The sequence below is a fragment of the Furipterus horrens genome, unplaced genomic scaffold (assembly GCF_987537825.1).
Source record: "Furipterus horrens unplaced genomic scaffold, mFurHor1.1.pri manual_scaffold_4, whole genome shotgun sequence".
NCBI lineage: Eukaryota > Metazoa > Chordata > Mammalia > Chiroptera > Furipteridae > Furipterus > Furipterus horrens.
The window spans coordinates 123,998,137-124,021,203 of NW_028327174.1; the positions used below are offsets into that span (position 1 = coordinate 123,998,137).

Consider the following 23,067-nt stretch of genomic DNA (forward strand, 5'->3'; position numbering starts at 1 on the left):
TATCATACATCTTGCTTTCACGGAATCCTAGTAACATTTACAATTCATACTTCAGTGAGTACTGAAGGTTAAATATTAAGACTGTGAAAGACTGCTGAGTAAGAATGCAATGACTGTCACCAGCTCACCTGTTGGAGGTCTCCCGTGGAGACACTAAGAATAAGGGTTGGGATAATCATGAAGCAAGCATTGTAAAAAAGCACTCCATATTTTCCTAGCTCCTGCAAAAACAAAGAAAACTCCACTTGAGTTGGGAAACATAAAGTATCAAATTTCCATTTATAAACTATGGATTTATGCAGTTACAAAATGCATCCTGACCAACTCTGTATTGGAATAATTTCAGCACATTTCTGATATAAAATGCTTCTTTCAGGCACACTGTAATCGTAGAAAAAACATTTGTTTAACACAAAAATAACCGATAAAATGAATGGAGATAAATGATCTCCTAAGTTCCACCCTTCTCTGACATTCTAATATTTTTTAAAGCATGCTTTAAAATCTGGAACAAAAAAAGAAAAAATTAAAAATTTTAATATGAACAGAACTCCTTAAAAACATCTGCTCTTTCTATTAATGAACAGCAGGGTTAAATCACTAGTTATCTCATTTTCCAATCTTCCATAAATTTACTTTTCATTAAAACGGCTAAACCACTTCTCCACCACTTTCCATAAAAGGTGACATATTGTGATTCTCAAAAGACAACAAACTTGTTTTTGTAAAATTGCCACCATTAAAAAACAAATGGCTGAGCAGAAAAAAAGAAACAGCTCATAGAAATAAGCCTGTCCATCAGAGCAAACCCTTAGCTCCACACAAAGGACTTGGTACAAAGAAACATATGTCTGGCTCATCCTTTGGTGCTTCCAGAACAGCTGGGGTGGGGGTGAGGGCTGAGGGCAGCATCTCAACAGAAAAGCTCATCTGCCCACCACCCCTCAGGACCATGAGAGGTGGTTACTGCTGGACAGGGCCTTATAAAGTACCCACTCTATTAATCTCATTCCACAGATGAGGAAACTGAGGTTTGAAGAAGTTCAAGTTCAAAGTCACAATGACTACCACTAGTAAGCAGCAAAACTTGAAACTGGAAGGTTTCAAGCTGGAGTTGCTCTCAGACTTCAACTTGGTCACTGATGATGATGGTAAAAAAAAAAAAACAAAAAAAAAACAACTTCTTTTAATTTGCCTTCCTAATATTCTTTTATATAATCTGATTTTGCATCAAAAACAGTGGCATCTTCTCCCATACTATAATTTTCAACTACAACTTTGCATGACAAGGAGTAACAAGAAACTCTACAGACAAGATCACTGAAAAGATATGTGACATTATATAAATTAAATTACATGCTAACTTTACAAATTCATTTCTTCATGTAATTTCAGGGTCCAGATGACAAAGCCTAAAAGACATAGAAGTGAAGATAGGGTACCTTTGGGTCCATTTTCTGTTTGGTATAAACTCCATTCGCTGCTGTGAAGATATCATTCAGGAATACAAAAATATAGCCTTCCAGGTTAAAGGCAAGGTCGGAACTGGAAGGGAGAACACAAGAGAGGAGGATTATTCAGAAACTCACATCTTGGCCTCAAAGTCTCCCTATTTCATCTTTCCCCAATCAAATTCATTTGTGACGCTAGAAACTACCTTCCTCTGGCAGTTTCCCCCTCAGTGGTGGTAAATGGCTAATTCCTCTGTTTTGCCTCCAGACAAAAACAACTCTAGGCCAACAGGTGGCTTCAACTTAATCATGAATGGCTTAAAACCAGAGGACATTAACCATCTTCTTTTTATAGCACAACCCTTTCTTTTGCTAACTGATAAATCAGCATAATAATTGGTGAGCTCTGCCTTTTTATTCAACATACCCAGTGGCAGTTGCTTATTGTAGTAAATAGGGCGATCCCCAGGGTACAGCCCTGTGGAGACAGCTGGGCATTGACTGAGGCAAGAGGGGTCATTTGAGAAACTGACACTTCCATCTGGTGCCCAAACAGCCATATCGTCTAACAGCAACCCCAATACCCTGTCCATCAAAAAGGTAAAGCAGGGATACATTCCATCTATGCAACTCCTCTAAGGCTCCCTTCTCCCCATTCTTTTGAAACACTCTTCAACTTTTACTTTAAATAAATAATACTAGGATAAAAATATTGGGGCAGAGGCATAGGGAGGAAACAGAACAGCTCAGCCATGATGTGATTCATCCATCTGCACTTGGCCTTGCAGACAGTATCAGACTCATGTCATAATTCATAAATATTGCCAAGGTGTCCCTACCCTCTTAGGTTCAATGAATAGGGGCCTGCGAATTTAACAATAGACAGGTAAACATTAAAAAAAAATTAAAAAAAAAAGGACACACATTGTAGTATTTTATGCATACAGGAGCTCACAGGACACATATTGTTGTTAAGTATTTTATGCATACAGGAGTTCACAGAGAAGTGAAACTCAAAGAAGCTGTTAGACTCCAGGGCTTATATACCACTAACAAAGAAGAAGGTTTAGGTTTTAAGGAACAAATAAATTATGGGGAAGGGACTAGGAAATATACGGGGGAAACTAATGGAAGATAAGGGTTATTTTAGTAAGATCTGTTTATGCTAACTCTCACTGTCAAGTGACAAAAATTGCTTTCCTATTTTCTGGTCTGGGAGAGGTGACACCTTCACAAAGAGAAATTTATCATCTGCTTTTAGGCAGAAAAGGCAAGGCAGAGAATTCCTACTTCTGTTGATTCTCAACTGCCTTCAGATCAAAACAATGCTTATGCCAAAGCAGTGTATTTTGGAGCAGCATGTCCTGATCCCCTTCAATTTCAAAATAAGATTATTTCTAACCAAAGAGAAGTAGAGAGGCAAAAATTGCATCAAGATCTGAACACAAATTAAACCAGACTTTGCTTGAAGCTTCCACTAGCACTATTATCTACAAATGTATTTGTGAGAATGTAAGTTAATTTTAGATCACAAAGCAGAATTCTTTGGCTCACTCACATAAATAGAGTCTCTTAAGGGTTCAAACCTCCCGCCCACTCATGTTAGGCTCAGTGACTGAAAGTTGGCCTTTCCCTTAACTGGCAAAGAACTGAATGAGCAAACAGCCAGGTTTCTAGAGGAATGAAGGGAGGTGTTGCTCACTTCCTCAGAGAGCCTGAGGGAATTTCCAGAGTTCTCAGGTCTCTCTCTGGGGATTAGAGGATGAGGCAGTTTCAAACATCATTTGTTTAGGCCAGTAGTGAAAGCACAGAAGTTTGAGAAGAATTTACGTGTTTATAAATGAGCGGATTCATGGTTCCACTTTGTGGCTGTCATTTAGGACTGTTCAGACATTCTATTTCAACTTTTTCTGGACACATGACTTGCTTTGGCAAATAAAATGTAAGAGGAATTAACACCTCACTTTTCACTTCAGGGCCAAAGCTTGCAGAGAGAGTGCACAATTCCCCACATGCCCACTTCCAGCCTGGATGAGTGAGACGCCCCCTTTGAGGCAGGGTCCCATCAACCTGGATCCCAGAGCAGCTACACTGACTGAGCAGAGCACACACACAGCTTTAACTGGTATTGGTTTGTTTGAATGGTGTGAGCAGAATACATTTGATATGTTAAACAATCAAGATGAAATGTGGGAGCTGTTTGTTACAGCAACATTAACTGGCTGATCCAACTGAGTCCATTCTAGGATTACTTGCATTTGGATGAGTTAATTTCAGTGAGAGGAGAGAAGGGTGGGGTCTCAGCTGGCCTGAAGCTAAGAACTGTACTTGTCACCCACCAGTATGTTCTCCATTCTGTGGGTGCTGAGAAAGGGGAAAGTCAAGAATTACTATTCCAAGCTGGCTCTTAAGTAATACCAGCTGCCCTTCCAGCTCATTAGAGTATCACGTATGTTAAGTATGAGCTGAATTTCTACTAACTGGTTCTGGAATGTGCTTCCTCACACACACAGCTACTGAAGTGCCACTTTTCATTAAAAACTTACAGACATGTTTATAAACCTTTTTTTTTTTTTAAGTCTTCCAACTGGCTCTAAGTCAATGGTTTTCAAATTGAGCTTGAAGAAACCGAAGAGAGAGAGGCTGCCCAGGGTAGATAACTGGGGTGCTGTGGGAAGAGGGAGCTTACAACAGAGCACCCCCCTTTTTTAGGTACTTTTCTCATCTGATTTTGTTAGAGCAAAAGTCTTCATGACTAAAGCAGGCTCTGAGTGCTACTGCTTAACGTCTGTACTGGCATATACCACAGGGATGAAACAGTGCCGACACCAGGGCCAGCTTTCAAGGGGTTGCACTAAGCCTCAGCCGGGACTGGGGAGGAGCAAGAGACACATGAAAACATAAATAATAAACTTTGGTCTCTACACTTATAATAGTAAGACTTATTATTGTCTGTCACCATTTGGTGTGCTATATTTGGGGGGAGAGGAGTAGTATATTTTATTGATTATGCTGTTACAGTTGTCCGAATTTTTTTCCCTTTGTTTCCCTCCACCCAGTACCTCCCTTCCCTCGAGCAGTCCCCTTCCCCCTTAGTTCATCTCCATGGGCTGTGCATATTAAGTTCTTTGGCTTCACCCTTTCCTATATTATTCTTAATTTCCCCTTATTTTGTACCAACCAATTATGCTTCTTAATCCTTGCACCTTTTCCCCATTTCTCCCCCTTCCCCCTCCCAGCTGATACCTCTCCAAATGCTCCTCATACCTATGATTCTGTTCCTTTTCTGGTTGTTTGCTCAGTTTGTTTTTATTTTTTCGATTCTGTTGTTGATAATTGTGTTTGTTGTCATTTTAATGTTCACAGTTTTGATCCTCTTTTTCATAAATAAGTCCCTTTAACATTTCAGATAATAATGGCTTCATGACAATGTACTCCTTTAGCTTTACCTTGTGTGGGAAGCACTTCATCTGCCCTTCCATTCTAAATGATAGTTTTGCTGGATAGAGTAGTCTTCGTTGTAGGTCCTTGCTCTTCGCTCTTCATGAGTTTGAATACTTCTTGCCAGCCCCTTCTTGCTTGCAAAGTTTCTTTTGAGAAATCAGCTGGTAGTCTTATAGGCACCACTTCATAGGTAACTCTCTCTTCTTTTCTCCTGCTGCTTTTAAGATTCTCTTTATCTTGAACCTTTGGCATTTTAATTATGATGTGTTTTGGTGTGGTCCTCTTTGGGTCTAGCTTTTTTGGGACTCTCTGTGCTTCCTAGACTTGTATGTCTATTTCCTTTGCCAATTTTGGGAAGTTTTCATCATTTTTTCACATAAGTTTTCAATTTCTTGCTCTTCCTCTTCTCCTCCTGGCACTCCTATGATTCAGATGTTGGTAGATTTAAAGATGTCCCAGAGATTCCTAAGCCTCTCCTCATTTTGTTCAATTCTTATTTCTTCATTCTGTATTCGTTGACTGTTTATTTCTTCCTTTTGTTCCAAAGCATTTATTTGAACCCTAGCTTCCTTCTTGTCACCATTGGTTTCATGTGGATTTTTCTTCATTTCACTTAGTATAGCCTTTACTTCTTCCTTTATGTGTTTGCCATACTCAATCATGTCTGTCAAGGCTCTGAGCATCATTATCACCAGTGTTTTGAACTCTGTGTCTGTTGGGTTGGCTACCTCCTCATCACTTAGTTCTCCCCTAGAACCTTGACCTGTTCCCTCTTTTGGGCCATACTTCCATGTCTCCTCAACGTGGCAGCCTCCTCTGTTTGCCTCTGTGCCTTAGGTAGAGCTGTCACACCTGTTACATTGTAAGGGGTGGAGCCTTAGGTATTCATCAGTGCAAAGCAACCCATTTCACCATGTTGTCATGCTGTATGCGGGGACGGGGTCTGAGAGGGAACAATGCCACTTGCTCAGCACTCGCCCCTTTTCCAGGCACTTCACCCACTTCCCATATGGGACTGCTGCCCCTCCAGCTGTTGCCCTGGTTGTGGTCCTCAGACTGGGTGTGTTTGAGAATGTTCTAGGACCATTGGGTCCCTCTAAACAAACAGTCTCTGCTGAGAGACTGGCAGTTACTTCTGCTGTCCCAACCCCCACTGATTTTCACAGGAGAAGCAATGAGGCTCTATTTTTCCCGGCGCTGGAACTGTGAGCTACGCAGTCAGTCTGGGACTGGGATCACTTCCCAGGTGTCCCTCCCATCTTTTATAATGTGTGACTGTACTTTCTGCCTGCCAGCCACAGCCACTGCCTAGCTGCCACTGCTGCAGCCAACACTGCCACCACCACCATACTGCATCCTCTCCACCTCAGCTCTGCCCCTCCTACCTGTCTGGGTATTTCTTCTTTAAATCTTTGTTTGTTGGACTTCCATACAGTTCAGTTTCCTGGTAGTTCTGTTTATTTTGAGGTAGAAATAATCCTTATGGCTGTGGAGGGAGGTGAAGCATACCTACCTATGCCTCCATCTTGACCAGAAGTCTTGGTGCACTATATTTTTAAGTCTATTTCTTTGAGTTATTGTCTGTCCACCAACTAGAATGGAAGCTCCATGAAGGCAAGAATTCCTATCTGTTTTGTTAACTGCTGGATTCCCCAGCACCCAGAATGATGCCTGGCATACAGTAAACAATCAATACATTTTTGTTGACCTGGCCACGCACTAGTGTAAACCCTAGTTTATTATTACCTCATTTACTTCTCATGAGGAACCTATTAGGTGTATGCTATTCTAATCCCTACTTTACAGTTGAAATAACTGGGGTACAGGGAGGCTAAATAGCTTGTCCTTGCCTATATAGATAGTAACTGAGGCAGCTAGAATAAGATCCCAGACATCTGGGCACTGTAAACCATACCCTTATTTATTTTGCAAGTAATGATCCAGAACTCTTATTTCTAAATGAGTTAAGGACACTAGTTTAATTGGAATTCCTCTAACCTTTTCTTTCTTTCCTTCATTCAGGTGGGGTTTTTTCTATTATAATCTTTACTTTATAGATGAGGAAACTGAGGCACAGGGAGGCTGAGAAAAAGCTGACAGAGGCAGGACTAAATTTTAAATCCAGGGAATAACTGCCCACATGCTGTAACCACCATGCTATAAAAGACAGGAGTCTGGGTGCCTGCTTGCAAATGCAAACTTGGAGTTCTCATTCCTGGTCTTGCATATTAGTGAGCAAGGTAGTAGTCATGCACTGGTATTGCTGGCTCATATCCCAGACATTACAAGACATTTCATGAGAGTATTCCACCTTGGAAATACTGACTTCTAAGGCATCACAGAATGAGAAAATGAATCAGCATTCAAGGTCTTAATAAATCTGCTATTCTTCTTAATCAAATGCCTAAGGAGTTTTCAGGTAAAATTTTTATATTGAAGACAAACATTCAGTAATAAAAGTAAACAGTTCACTCCTTTTTATGAAGAAATGCTGTATTAATATCTTATAATGCTCTCTTTATATATTCTCAGAAATGTTTTGGCCAACATGGAATCCAGTTTGACTTTCACAGGAACATATGGAGGTTCCTATAACATGGACAGATTTGTCTCTTGGCTGCTCAATTCAATGGCAGCCAGATGGAAAATAAAAAATGAGAATGGTGTTGGGCCTATTGTCAAAGACACAAAGAAGTTATTGAGCAGAAACTGTCCAAAGTCTTACCCAGCTGCTATGAAGGCACCGAGAATGATGGCAAAGACACTGACAACGATGTTCAGGGAATACTGTTTCCTGTAATAAATACACAGATGGGTAGGTAGAGAGACAGATCAAAGAAAGGAGGAGGAGAAGAGTAAAATAATATAGAACATATTTTTGAAACAAACTGAATATAAATATTGTTCACAGTTTTATAGCTAAAATCAAATGAATAATGCTTTACCTAGAAAAAACATTAAAAGTATCTGTAAGTAGATTAGTAAATCACACCAGATTTACTACATTACTTAAGAACCATCTTAATCTAATTATAAACGTATTTCTCTGTTCTCACTAGAGAGATGCTGAGACAAAATGCAGAACAGCTCCTGCTGGTGGGTCTAGTTGGTTTGTACTTATATCAAGCATCCAAAGATTAAGATAAAATTGGGCCATCATCCAAATTTCATTGCTAAGTAATCTTCACAGCAAAATCAGGAATTACCTTTTTGGATGTCAGTTTGAGTATTCTTATGAAAAACTTCTAACCCAATATTATAAAAATAAACTCATTCTGATATTACATCATTATCACTGCATCAGAACGAATGTCCCTGATTGTCTCCCCTCCTGATCTATACATGGACAATTTTTCCTCTGTATTCCAAAATCATCTGGCTCAGAAAACAGATTTACATCTGTTTAGGGGTTGTTGGGTTTTTAAAAAAATAAATTTCTACCACAAGCATGTATTATTTGTCTAAATGTAAAATTATGATTAAAATATCACTCATTACAGGAGACTGCTTTTAAGTTAACACACTATTTGTCCTTAAATTATTGCTACTAACAATTCAAATCAACTATTTGGAAAGAGGACTAGATGTTGAGAATTTGCTAGGTAAAAATACTGCAGGGAAGGGGAAAGAGGGCATCAGAGGAACAGAGGAAAATCAAAAATCACCCAAGTATGATGGTTTCCAGGAGTAAAGTGAGTGGAATGGTAAATTTCCTGAGCACGGTGAACATCGGCAAGCTGTCAGGAAAAGATTTAAGTAGAATAAGACTGGGTGCCAAAAAAATTTTAACATGTTTTACATTTTTAATTAAGGCACTAATTTTCCAAATTAAATATGAAGAATTAACCTAATTCTCATGTATACTACTAAAAATATCACAATAAATAATTTTAAAACTGGAGATTAAATAATTTCATGTCACTTTCACCTGTTAGCTATGTAAAACAATATAATATCCAACTACTACAAAATTGTGCTAAAATTAGTACACTGTGAGAACCAAAACACTCTTTGGCAAAACAAATTGGGACTATGTATCAAGAATCATTAAATGGGCCTAACCCTGGACCTAATTACTTCTTTTTGGGGAACTTATCCTAAGTAACAATTCAAATAAAAGAAAAAAACCATGTGCCCAAAAGTGTTCACTGCAGTAGTAGTATCTTTGGGAAAAACATCAGAAACAACAAAGTGTCAGACAACAAAGCAACGATTAAATAAATTATGATAAATACACTAAGAAAACATTATATATGATAATTTTACCACTACTAGAAAATAAGTATTAAATAAAATAAAGAAGATACAAAATTATGTAGAGTCTACAATTGCAACAAGGTACATTCTGTATATTAAAAAAAAAATAAAAGAGGAAAAGTGAATATTTAAAGTAGTGTGTTAGCAGATAGAATTACTTGTGATTTTTCTTCCAAAACTTTATGTAATGAGGTTATATTCTATGCTTTAAAAAAATACTTAAGAAACTTTCACCGACTCTTAAAACCCAGAGATTTTAGGACACAGTTCAATGAACAGCCAACAGACCGCCAGGGCTAGAAGGGCCCTCTCCACTTGCTTCCAAATGTGACCCACAGAAGGTGGTGAGCTTGGAGAAAGTCAGAGCCACAATCCAGAGGGGGAGTGGCCAGCCCCTCCTGACCCGACCTGAGGAGAGATTTCACATCAACTGCAGCACAATAACCAGAGACCAAGTGTGGGAAGGATTTTCAGGAATTTTATGTCCACACTTAAATATATTTTGATAGATTAATCCCTTGGGCAGGAAAGGGGGTAGGGTCAAAAGTTCTGAGTCTTTTGTTTCTTAATAAACAGCTTGAAGAAAAAAAGATAAGAGACTAGTTTGAACTACCTTTGTCAAAGCAATCAAATAAAAGTCTTGTTATTTTCAATTAATTTCAAAAATATTTTTAGATAATGCCTTTTAAAAGCAGGTAAGGTGTAGTTAACAATCAAAAGTTAAATGTTTTCCTCCTTATATCAAGAATAGGACGGGAGGTTCTCTCTCACCATTAAGTCTATTCACCATTTTCCTTGAGGTTCTAGACAAGGCAATTAGGCAAGAGGGAAAAAAAGGATAGTTTGGAAAGGAAGAAATAAAGTTACCTTTATTTGCAGATGATATATATAGAAAAGACTAAGGAAGTCATTTAAAAATTATTATAGCCCTGATCAGTGTGGCTCAGTAGGTTGGGCATCATCCCGCAAAGTGAAGGGTTGCTGGTTCAATTCCTGGTCAGGGCATATGCCTGGGTTTTGGGTTCAGTCCCAGTCAAAAGCATGCCAGAGGCAACCAATCGATGTTTCTCCATCACATTGATGTTTGTCTCTCACATCGATGCTTCCCTCCCTCTCTTTCTCCCTCCCTCCCCATCTCTCTAAAAAATAAATTGTATTAAAAATTTTATTAACATTTACTACAACTAATGAGAGTTAAGGCAGTATGCAGGAAACAAAATGAAAATACAAAAATAAGTTGTATTTATGTAACAGGGTGCAGAGTAGGGGTTCCCTGAAAATAGAGCATATTCCTCACAACCCTTGGTTGGAGGAAGGGGGAAGTGGATGTTACAATGTTCAAGATACTTTGCATAACAATGGCAAGTTAACAGTCATACCTTTCTTGAAGGAAGAGGACTGCTGCCCAGGGCAGAAGGTATATGGAACTTTAAGAGCATATAGTGACTCACGATATAGCCAGGGGAGGCGGATGCCCATGTCACAGGGAGCTCTTGCCCTGACTAAAGAGGGCAGCTGAAAGAAGGTAAAAGATACAGGGGAACTGGAAAAAGTAGCACATCACAGGAAGGGCCAGATATGAGGTCACATAGGAAGTTCCAGGTCAAGCATTTAAAATAAGGGCTGGCTGAGAGAGAAGGAGGTAAAAGCCACATGGGCTAAAGGTGGTAGATGGGAGTCGACTATGAGGTCTTGTGTAAGGGCATAACTACAGGGTTTGAAGTAAGAGCACACCATGAGGTTTGGAGTCAGAAGACAATGGCAGAGCTGATGGAGCTGTGCAGGGACCTGCCTAACCAAGCACAGATTCGTGGGAGATGCTTGGAGCTAAACTGTGTGCAGGGATGCTGAACTGCAGACTTCAGCTTCTCTGAAGGACAAACAGAGAAGCCACTCTCTTGGGACATGTGCCTCCCTGGACTCCACCATGATCCAGTGTAACACGGCACATGTTTTCCTGAACCACTACGTGGAGGCTGAGAACAACATACCCCAGATCCTGAAGGAGAGAGCTGCGACAAGAGGATGGAGACTCTGAAACCCACAAGGGCACTTTCCAGACAGGCTGAAGATCTGTTTGTGCAGCTGACTTAAGAAAATATAAGGATATGGGGAACTTCAGGACATGGTTTTGGCTTATAGCCTTTTGGGGAGCAAGGAAAGTGCTAGGTCCCATAGGAGAGAAGGGCTCTGAGCAGGTGTGCTCCTAGCCCCCACTCCCAAGGTTAGAACCCTGTTAATAAAAACCTGTTTCCTTCAACACTAATTGTTGGGTCATGTATCAAGCCCCGGTTTGCCCAGTTACATTTATATTCACTAGCAATGAGCAGTCTGAAACGAAATTAAGACAATTCCACTTACGATAGCATCAAAAAGAATAACATTCTTAGGAATAAGTTTAACAACAGAAATGTAAGACTCATACACTAAAAGCAACAAAATATTGTCAAAAGAGTAAAGACGAATAAATGAAAAGACATTCCTATATTTATGGATCAGAAGGTTTAATGTCATTAAAATAGAAATGCTCTCCAAAACGAACCAATAGATTCACACAATCCCTATCAAAATCTCTGCTGGCTTTTCCCCCCTAGAAATTGACAGGCTGATTCTAAAATTAATATGAAAATGCAAGGAAAATAGAAAGCCAAAACAATAATTAGAAAGAAGAACAAAGACGGTGGACCCAATTTCAAAATTTAATACAAAGCTACAATAATCAGTACTGGTTTAAGGACAGACATATTCGTATAATCATTGGAATAGGATCGATAATCAAGAAATAAATCCTAGCCCTGGCTGCTATGGCTCCGTGGATTGAGCGTCGGCCTGAGAGCCAAGTGTTGCTGGTTCAACTCCCAGTCAGGGCACATGACTAGATTGCACGTCAGGTCCCCAGTTGGGGGCACAAGTGAAAGGCAACCGCACAGTGATGTTTCTCTCCCCCTCTTTCTCCTTTCCCCTCTCTCTAAAAATAAATAAACAAACAAACAAACAAACAAAAATAAAATAAATAAATAAAAATCAAAATAAATAAATCCTTACAATAATGGTCAATTATTTTCAACAAGGGTGCCAAGACAATACAACAGGGAAAAAGCAGTCTTTTGAAAAAATGATGCTTGGACAAGTGAACATCAATTTTTCACCTAATGGGTTTAGTATCCATTGATGATTATTAGTTAGACCCATTATTTCACTACAAATTGCAAAATGGTGATTTTCTAACTATATTACCTCTTCTATATTTATTGTGTAAACTTCTTCAATAAAAACAAATTTTCACCATTTCACACAGAAAAGGCAGGATAAAAACATCATTTATAAATGTTCAGAGAAATATCAGTGTTCTGTCATTTTCATTGGTAACCAATGAGAATTGTTTTTATTTGTTTTTTTGCATCAAGAACTCATACATTTTCATTTGCTTGATACAAGTCCTTTATCAGATAAGTGTTTACAAATATTTTCTCTCAGTCTGTTGCTTGTCTTTTTGTTCTCTTAACACAGTCTTTCAGAACAGATGCTTTAAATTTTAATGAAGTTCTGCTTTCATTTTTTTTTTCACAGATTGTGCTTTTGGTGTTGTATCTAAAAACTCATTGCCAAATCCAAGGTCATCTATATTTTCTCCTAAGTTTCCTTCTAGAAGTTTTATAGTTTACTTTTTACGTTTAGGTGTGTGATCATTTTCAAGTTAATTTTTGTGAAAGGTATAAGGCCTGTGTCTAGATTCCATTTTTTGTGTTTTGTCCAATTGTTTGAGCACCATTTGTTGAAACGACTCTTTTCTGCTAGTAGGAATGTAAACTGGTATGGTACGGAGGTTCCTCAAAAAATTAAAAATAGAGCTACCATGTGACCCAACAGTCTCTCTTCAGGATATCTACTGAAAGAAATTGAAAACCCTTATTTATATATATAAAGAGTATGTATGTATATGTATATATACACATACACACTCTTATGTTTATTGCAGCATTATTTTCAATAGCCAAAACATGGATACAATCTAAATGTCCTTCTACAGATGACCGGATAAGAATATGTGGTACATATACACAATGAAATAATACCAAGCCACAAAAAAAGATAAAACACTGCCATTTGCAACAACATGGAGAAATCTTAAGTGAAATAAGTCAGATGGAAAAGTACAAGAACCATATGGCTTCACTCATATACATAATATAAAACAAAAAAGCAACAAATGAAGAAACAAAACAAAACAAACAAAAAACTCATAAAAGAAGCCCTGATCAGTGTGGCTCAGTCGGTTGGGCGTCATTCCGCAAAGTGAGAGTAGCCCCTTTGATTCTAGGTCAGGGTACATGTCTAGGTTGCGGGCCAGGTCCCCAGTTGGGGGCATGTGAGAGGCAACCATTCAATGTTTCTCTCCTCTCTTTCTTGTCCCCTTCCTCTCTCCCTAAAAATAAATAAATAAAATCTTAAAAAAAAAAAAAAAAAAAAAGCTCACAGATACAGACAGCAAAATGGTGGTTACCAGAAGGGAAGGGGGCTGAGGGGAGGACAAAGAGGGTAAAGGTTGTCACATATATAGTGAAGGAAGGAGACTAGACATCAGCTGGTAAGTGCACAATAGGGTATAGAGATGTTGTATTATAAAGTTGTACATCCTATAATATTATTAACCAATGTTACCCCAACAAATTTAAAAAATTTTAAAGCTGTTTCCACTAGGATCACTAAAAAAAGAGAAGCCCTCATATGGGAGGCAGAGACACACAATGTGAGAGGTGGCCGGCTGTCATTGTTAGCTGACGGCACCACCCAGAACTCAGGTGAACTCATAGAAAGGCCAAGAGGATACATGATAATGTCTATCACAGGAAGCCTTAAAACAAATTTGAGGTAATTAAGAAAAAAATTATTGCCCTGATCCCAGAAGAAAACAACAAACCAACGAAAATGTATAACTGAAAACAGTATTTCACATTTTTTTCATAACCACACCTGTCCTTTCCTTTCAAAACAAGAGAAAGGCAACAGGCCAAATTTCACACTTCTCCATTTTGTATGTCCTTCTCCTTCTGGTCTACCTCCTACCTGCCTCTTTTCCACTCTCACTACACAAGCAGGTTTTTCTCTATTTTTGTCACCCTTTGCACAAACTTCATTATTTATATCTCTGTCCCAACATTAGTGATTCCGATGTGTGTTCATTAGGCTACATATTTCACACCAAGTTTCCTGATCTATAGGATGGCTGGGTCTTTCCACACTTCCATTTTTATTTTTACGGTTACTTTTAACAAACAATTAAAGGATGCTGAAATAAATTTAAATGCAAATTTCAGAAGTATATAGCACACACTTGAAAATAATGTCTGTTAATTTTTTTTTCCTGTAACAAATCTGAAAGAATATTTCTGCTTTTATAAAACTGTGATGAAACCAAAAGTTACACAGAACCATACTTATATAAATGGTTCTTCCTGAATAAATAACCCCCTCTGTATCTTAATTCTGGAGATCTCTTTCTATTGTCAGACTGGAACATAACCCCCCCCCCAAAAAAAAAGAAAAAGAAAAAAATCAGTTTTAAGATTTCTAAAAGCATTAACAAATTAAACTCAAAACTCTACCTTATTTTATGAATTATTAAATATTATTATGTTTATATGTAACGCAAGCAATATCTTGAAAAATCAAACGTGGCCTTTGTACCATTAGAAGCAAACAAGTGAAGAACCCCCCATCGGCCATTATCCTGCACTCTACCTTAATTTACTTGTGCTTGATAATCCACTTATGTGGTTTCCAACGTAGAGGAGAGGCAGGGGAAACAGCTTCAATGAAAAAGAAAGAATATTTGGTTAGAATTCCAGTAACGTATTTTCCTTCATATATAAAAATGGTGACATTCACTCCCCAGCAGTAAGCAAATGCTTCTGAGTTCTTTTCTCTGTAATGAATGTGAATTCCGCAGAATCCAAAACACATTCACAAGTTTCTACACATGATCCAGATAGTTAGGTGGGCATTGATATCCATATTCATGGGGGAGCTGGACAGAAACAGAAATCTTGACCTTGCCCATATTAATAGACTATGTTCCTAAAGGAAGGCTCTGGACAAGGACCTCTCTTAGTGAGTTAAGGTTGTTTATAGTTTATGCATGAAGTTCAAAAGGCTGTAAAAAAGGTGTGCAAACTTCTGTATTCTGTGCACATCTTCTGGACAAAGGCAAAGTTGGTTCACATCTCTCACTGGAATGTCACAAGATTGGTGACCCCTTCCAAAAGACCTACACACCAGCCACATTACTTTCAAGTTACTTTGTTTTAAAAGCCAGAAATAATTATCTGCGTAAGTCAAACAATGCACATCCACACCCTGTACTTGAATTAGATTTACTGTGAGCTCTGAGTTCCTGAATTATTTTCTGATTGCCAAGAGATATATTGTTCAGAACATACTGAAGAAACAAAATGTAAGACCTAGTATTCCTTAAGTGAAAAAAAAAAAAATCCTTCCACATATGATAATTTTTAAGAACTTTTTTCACTTTTCATGTTTTTTAATTAATTTATTATTGTTCTGTTACAGTTGTCCCATTTTTCCCCCATTGCTCTCCCCTGCCCCACCCACCCCATTCCTTCTCCCACAGTCAATCCCCACCCTGTTGTTCATGACCATGGGTCATTCATTTGAGTTCCTTGACTAAACCCTTCCCTTTCTTTCCCTCCTTCTTCCCCTCCACCCTCCCCTCTGGTCACTGTCAGTCTGTTCCTTGTTTCCATGCCTAAGAACTTTTTAACTGATGTAATAGTCCATAGCAATCAAGGTGATTCTAACATTTCATTTTCCACTAAAAAGGCAGTAAGCATGTAACTCAGATAAGGCATCTTTTGAAGGGTTCTGAAATACTAAGTGTCATGTGCCTAAAAAGTTACAGAACTCTGTTATGAGGAGATATGCACAAGGAAGAAGATTTGAGAAAGAGAGGCTAATGGATCCAGGACCCTCCCATTGATTCATCAACATTCTGGTTAACAGCCTACAACTGACTCAACAATAACGCAACTGGTGATATCACAACTTTAAAGGGTCTTAGGCATTGAAAAGAATCAGCTGCCTTCATTTCCAAAATAAAACAACACTCATAGTTCTGGTGACTGGGCCAAATTATTTATACTAATCCCACTGCTGAAAACAATTAAAAATGCTAGATAAAATAACTTACAACACCTTCATAAAAGCATAAAATAACGGGAAAAATAGGAATTCTCAGGTCAAAACTTAAAGGGAGAACAGAAACCCACAGAGAAACAATAGAAGTTCACCTTCAAAATTCTGCCAACAAAACTACCTTTCAACAACAAAGGAAAAATTTAGACTCGTTCAGACAAATGAAAACTAGGGGGCTTCACCACCAGCAGTAAATTCTTAAGTAGGTGCTTCAATCAGGAGGAAAATGTGAAGTGTGAGGTAAAATAGCAAAGAAAAGCAAAGGAAGAAGTAAATACCCGGGTAAACATTGTGGAAGAAAAGGGGCCAAATACTAAACCTGACAAGCTTGGGAGGCCTGTGTGGTGGTCTTACAAACTGAGAGACTTAAAGTAACCACACAGGATGATCTGAAATTAAAAACTTTCCAACTAAAAGCAGGTCATGGTGAGAAGTCATGTCCTAGGCTGGTATTTTTTTCCTAACAAATGTCAACTTTATCTTAATTGAGCCTGTCTGTCATCTTTTGGCATCTACAATAACATACCGATACCATACCTTTGGAATGTCAAATTTCCTTTTTCCAGACCCCTCAAAGCACAGGCATTGCACCAGGGGGAGACCACCGATCCCCTCATTGTTACTGTTATGTTAATTTTTGACTGTTACTATCATGTACACACCTATGTAAAAGATGTGTCTATTATTTTACTTTTTATCCAGTCCCAGAGGTTTCCCCACTTTGCTTATTCCCACCTACCTAATCTATCACCAATGGTTTTCATGTAACCCACTTATGCCTCCTCTTTTGATAGTAATGTATAAAATAAGGTGCAAAACTGCCATTCTCCAGAGCATTACCACAAGTGGTTGAGGTTTTGCTTCCTGGCAATTGTTGTCAGTTTGGCTCAAATAAACTCACAGAAATTCTCTACAGGTTTGACTGTTTCTTATGTTGACAATATTAAGAAACACTGATAGTTTTTAAAAATAAAATGTATTGTGAAATTTAAATAAAGGTATAGTATATATTAAAGTATCCGCTGGCAAAAGCATATAAATTGTGAGGAGAGATAAATGGGTAAAAGTCCTGGCATTGTTGGGGGTGGGGGGTACAGTTATTAATCAACTTTAGAATTTGATAAGTTAGTTGTACCTCTTGTAATTTCCAGAGTAATACTAGAACTGAAACAGAAGTGGGCCACCTCATGTAATTAAACACTTTCCTTCACCAGAAAAACTTATTTCGATAACTTTTTATGAACCTAAAGATATAGCCTCAAAATAAGTAAAACAAAACAAAAAGCTGACAGAAATAAATCTATAATCAGAGATGATGGTTGTAACAATATCTCTCACTCCACATGCTCTTAAAATGTGACTTTGACTCTTCCATCCAGAGGTAGGGTCTACATCCCTTCCTCTTAAAATTGGGTGGGACTATTTTAACTAACAATGTACAAATGCAATGATTCTATGTGACCTCTAAGGCTGGGTCATAAAGAGCAATGCAGTCTGGGACTTCCTTGCTGGAATACTCTCTCACCCTTGAAGACTTTAGCCAGTGTGTAACCATTATGAATACCTGTGCCTGCCATTTTGTAAGGAGACCCAAACTAGCCTACAAGCGTGACCACATGGAGAGGCCTGAGATTGGAAAAGAAAGATATACAACCAGCCCCCAGCTGCACTAACCAACCCCCACCCTCATCACTGTTTCAGCTCTGACATAATCTGTCTGCAACTATATAGGAGCTCTAGCCAGAACTGCCCAGTTGAGACCTTCCTGAATTTTTTAACCGCAGTAACTGAGAAATAATTAAATGATTACTGGGTTGTTTTTTTCTTATTTATATATTTTTAGAAAGAGCAATAGAGGGAGAGAAATGTTGATGCAAGAGAGAAACATCAATCAGCTGCCTCCCGTTCATACCCCCAGTGACTGGGTACCGAACCCAAAACCTAGGCATGTGCCCCAACCAGGTATTAAACCAGTGATCCATAGCTTTGCAGAAGGACACCCAGCCACCTGAACCACACCAGTCAGGGAATGCTTATTGTTTTGAGTCACTAAGATAAACAGCAAGAGACTTCAAGATAAAAGGTTTCTACAAAAAACCAACAGCAACCCTGACTGGTGCGGCTCAGTTGGTTGGGTGTCGTCCCACAAACCAAAAGGTTACTGGTTCAGTTCCAGTCAGAGCACATGCCTAGGTTGCAGGCCGGGTGCCCTATTGGGCGCCTACGACTGGCAACCCATTGATGTTTCTCTCACACATCAATGGTTCCCTCCCTCTCTCTAAAAATGAATAAATAAAATCTAAAAAAACAAAACAAAACAAAAAAACCATCAAACAACATACTTTATGGTGAATTGTTAAAACTTTTCCTCTGAGATCAAAGATGCCCAGTATTACCATTTCTATCAGCCCTGCACTAGAGGTCCTATGTTATAGATAAAGCAAATAAAAGAACCAAAAGTTAGAATGTTGAAAAGAATGAAACAAAATAGTCACTTTTTGCAGATTACCTGATTGTGAATGTAGAAATTTCCAAGAGAAACTACCAATAAATTATGATTAATAGTTCATAGTTTTGCAGATACAAAAGCAATAATTTTGCAAATAACATATTTTTAAAAAATAAGTTCATAACAAAAATTTAATTTAATTTAATTTAAAAGTACCTCAGAATACATCTAACAAAAAACATTATAACTCTACAAAGAAAATAATTAAATTTTACTAAGGGCAGTTAAAAGAGGGTGTATATATATTATGTTCATATATTAAAAGATTCAACACTTTAAAAATGTCAATGCATCTCAAATTGACTTACAGCTTCTATGCAATCCCAATCAAAATCCCAAAAGTTTACTTTTCTGAAGCTTGACAAGCTGCTTCCAAAATTTATATAGAAATGTGAAAGACCAAGAACAAGGAAGGAAAGACATGTTCTACCAGATAATAAGACTTTTCCTAAAACTATAGAAATTAAGATTGTATGGTCATGATGCAGAAAACACAAATAGACAAATGAAAAAGCAGACAGAGCCCAGAAATAGACCCATGCATATGTGAATGACGGTGGCGCAATATTAAGGACAAACTTTTCAGTTGAATCTGTGACAACCAAGTGCCTATTTAGGAAAAAAATGAAATTGAACCATTACCTCACACCATTCACAAAACTTAACTCCACGCAGATTAAAAACCCAATTCTGAAAAACTATATATCTAGAAAAATATTTTTATTGCCTCACAGTAGAATTATCTAAATAAGAAAATAGAGATTAATCATAAAGGAAAAGACTGATAAAATTCAGCTATTTTAAAATTAAGATTCCTTTTCACGGAAAATAAAATATGCCACAAAGAGAAAAAATGTATTTGTAATATTGTATATAAGTAACAAAAGAACTATCATTAATATATTTTTTACAACTCCTACACAAATCAGTAAGAAAGATTTCCATCCACTAGAAAAATGGGCAAGTCTTGAACAAGTACTTCACAAAGAGGACATCCAAATGGGTATTAAAAAATGAAAAGGGGTAACTTCCGGCCAAGATGGACGTGTAGACAGACACGCTGTGTCTCCCTCCACAACTAAGAAGGAATACAATAGTCCCTCTCTGTATTATCTCGGTACACTTATCGCAGCCTCACTGTATCGCAGGATTTTTAAAAATATCATATTTAATTATTTATCGCAGATTTTTTTGCTGTATCATGGGATTTTGTGGTACTGTATATGTATTTATATGCGTAGTATTTATGATTTTAAAGATTTTTGCCTAAAAATTTTCAAAAAATATATTAAAAATATAATAAATTATTCTAACATTAAAAGAATATTAAATCGAAATAAAGTACTGCATACTGTTTACAATATGTATTTTTTGGGGGACGAACGCATACATAACGCCGAAAATGAGATGTACGCTCGAGCTCATTTGCCTGTATGAGACTGTACATGGCACACAACTGGCTGATTGGTGGAAGGCGACCAACCAGAGCATTGCCTTGTGTATCCTGGGCACTGATTGGCTCAGTAACTGTAGCATCAGTCTGCCTGCTATCCCGCACTGTGCGCATACGTTCAGCATCTCGCCGTGTCCACTTCATTCCTACCTCTGATCACTGTGTGTAGTTTTGCTCTGCAGTGTTGTTTTGTGAAATTTTCCTTAAAGACTGAATTTATTGCAATCCCTGTGATGCCACCCAAACGTTCTAAATCTTCTAAGGATTCTGGCAGTGAACCCAAACGCCAGAGGAAGATGCTTACCATAAAAGAGAAGGTGGAACTTCTCGCATGTTGAAGGAAGGGAGAAGCTATGCATCTGTTGGCTGCCATTATGGGATCAATAAGTCTACGATTCGCTATATAAAGAAGGATGAGAAGAATATCAGGTCTTTCAACAAAACAGCAAAGAGGGTGGTTACTTCCCGCAATAAGATCATTGTGAAGATGGAGTCTGCATTAGCTGTGTGGATAAATGATTGCAGAAAAAAGAATATCTCATTGAATATAAACACCATCCGGATGAGGGCCAAGCAACTGTATGACTATTTAGCAGCAAAAAGGGAGGATCACAACAGTGATGAGAATGAAGAAGAGAACAATGACAACGACACTGAAGCAGGACCTTCGAGTGCTTCTCCAACCAGACCAACCCCATTCAGTGCCAGCAAGGGATAGTTTGACAAATTTCAGAAATGCTTTGGACTCAAGAGCATTTCTCTGCAGAGAGGCTGCCTCTGTGGATAAAGCTGGAGCCAAGGAGTACATGAATAACACATTCAAAGACATCATCGAGGAAGGAGGCCATAAGCCTGAACAAGTTTTCAACATGGATGAAACGGGCTTATTCTGGAAACGGATGCCGTCTCACACTGTCATTATGAAGGAGGAAGCTAAAGCCCCTGGTTTCAAGGCCCAAAAAAGATAGGGTAACTTTAATCATGTGTGGGAATGCTGCAGGCTTTATGATAAAGCCAGGGCTTATTTATAAGCCCAAGAACCCAAGGGCCCTAAAAAACAAAAATTAGAATGTGTTGCCTGTGTACTAGATGCACAACCCTAAGGCTTGGATCATGAAACTCCTCGAGACTGATTGGTTTCATCAATGTTTTATCCCGGAGGTTAAGGTTTATTTGGCAGAGAAAGGCCTTGATTTCAAAGTGCTTCTGATAATGGGCAATGCTGGAGGCCATGCTGTTGACCTGACGTATGATGTCATCCAGATAGACTTCTTGCCGCCGGACACATCACTCATTCAGCCAATGGATCAAGGCGTTATTTATTCTTTTAAGGTGCTCTACACCTGAAACGCCCTGCAAAACCTGGTTGAAGCTATGGACTCAGATAAAGACTTCTCACAAAAGGCTTACTGGCACGAGTACACAATTACATCATATCTCCAAAATATTCAAAAGGCCTTAAAGGAGATGAAGAGTGAGACTTCCAATGCCAGCTGGAAAAAATTGTGGCCAGAAGTGGTCCATGATTACAAGGGATTCTCTCCTGATGAAATCCATCACTCTGCGGTGGATAAGGCTGTGAAGGTGGCAAAAATACTGGGAGGAGAGGGCTTCAGTGACTTGACTACTGAAGACGTAAATACCCTGATCGATGTGTACTCTCAACTGCTGATGGACGAAAACCTGGAGGAGCTGACTAAGTCAGCAAGTGAAGAAGAGGATGAGGAACAAGACGAACAATGGGTTGAAGAAGAGGAGGAGGTTGGCCTAACACTTGATCGCCTTGCAACCATGGTCAGAATGGCCAAAGAAATTCAATGAGTGGCTGAAGAACGGGATCCCCATATGGTTCGTTCATTGCAGTTTGCAAATTCAATCAACAGTGCCATGTCAGTTTACAAAAACATTCTCAGTCAGAAGAAGAAGCAGCACCAGCGCCTACGCCTTTAGAGGAAGTAGAAGTTACAGACAAGGCTGAAGATACTACTGCACCACCTGAAGAAGCGCCTGATGAAGTGGTGCCTTTAGAAGAGCTGTAATGCTTCTCTTTGCTGTGCAGTACATTCATCTCATCTGCATGACCTTCATCGTCATCAGTACTGCACAGCTAATTCATCATCTTCATCATTCAAATTGTAGTATACTTCACTGATGAGTACCCATATAAAATTTTACAGTACTGTATACGTATGTTGTTAAAGTGACATAGGTTTGAGTGTGGAATATGTTTAAGAACATAAGTCGGCGGCGGCGGCGGCGGCGGCAGCCGTCCGTCTCGAGAGACGATGGTGTAGCTTCCTAAGAGTCTATCTGCACCGCCGAGAATGGCTGTGCAGTCCCACTCGGGAGTGACATGGTATCTGTCTCCTCCCGTGTTGAAATGACATCTTGCGATGACGCTGGAGTGTCCTCTCCAGTGAAGCTGAAGCTACAGAGCCTGGGCAGGGTGATATGGAGGGTCTGCTGTTGCCCATGCAGCAGACCCCCCCTCTCTTCGCAGCTGAAGGGTCCAAGGGAAAGACGGAGTCGATACAGCTTGGGTTCAGGTGCGCCGCAGGAGTTGCCGGTGTTGACTACAACATCAAACCGCCTTAGGGACTCCGGCTCCGGATTTTCTGTCGGGGTTTACTCCCTTAGCCTTTCCCCTGAAGAGGTATGCCGCAAGGCAGCGGAGGTTTTTTGGAATCAGAGTTTTCCTTCTCTGATGTGCCCTGACTGGAAGATCGAACCAGCGACACTTA

General features: G+C 38.9%; 1 protein-coding gene across 4 annotated transcripts in view; it reads right to left on the reverse strand.

Moving 5' to 3' along the window:
- Positions 1–23,067, reverse strand: part of SLC35D2 (solute carrier family 35 member D2) — a 57,227-nt gene that overhangs the window by 15,491 nt on the left and 18,669 nt on the right. For 2 of the 4 annotated variants that reach the window (XM_090274038.1, XM_090274036.1), the window contains exons 4-8: positions 14,895–14,962; positions 8,561–8,632; positions 7,621–7,689; positions 1,443–1,545; positions 129–221 (exon numbers count right to left, since the gene is read on the reverse strand). In XM_090274038.1, the coding sequence (XP_090130164.1) occupies positions 129–221; positions 1,443–1,545; positions 7,621–7,689; positions 8,561–8,632; positions 14,895–14,962 (405 nt within the window). The remainder of the gene's footprint in view (positions 1–128; positions 222–1,442; positions 1,546–7,620; positions 7,690–8,560; positions 8,633–14,894; positions 14,963–23,067) is intronic. The other 2 variants (XM_090274035.1, XM_090274037.1) reach the window with 2 other exon arrangements.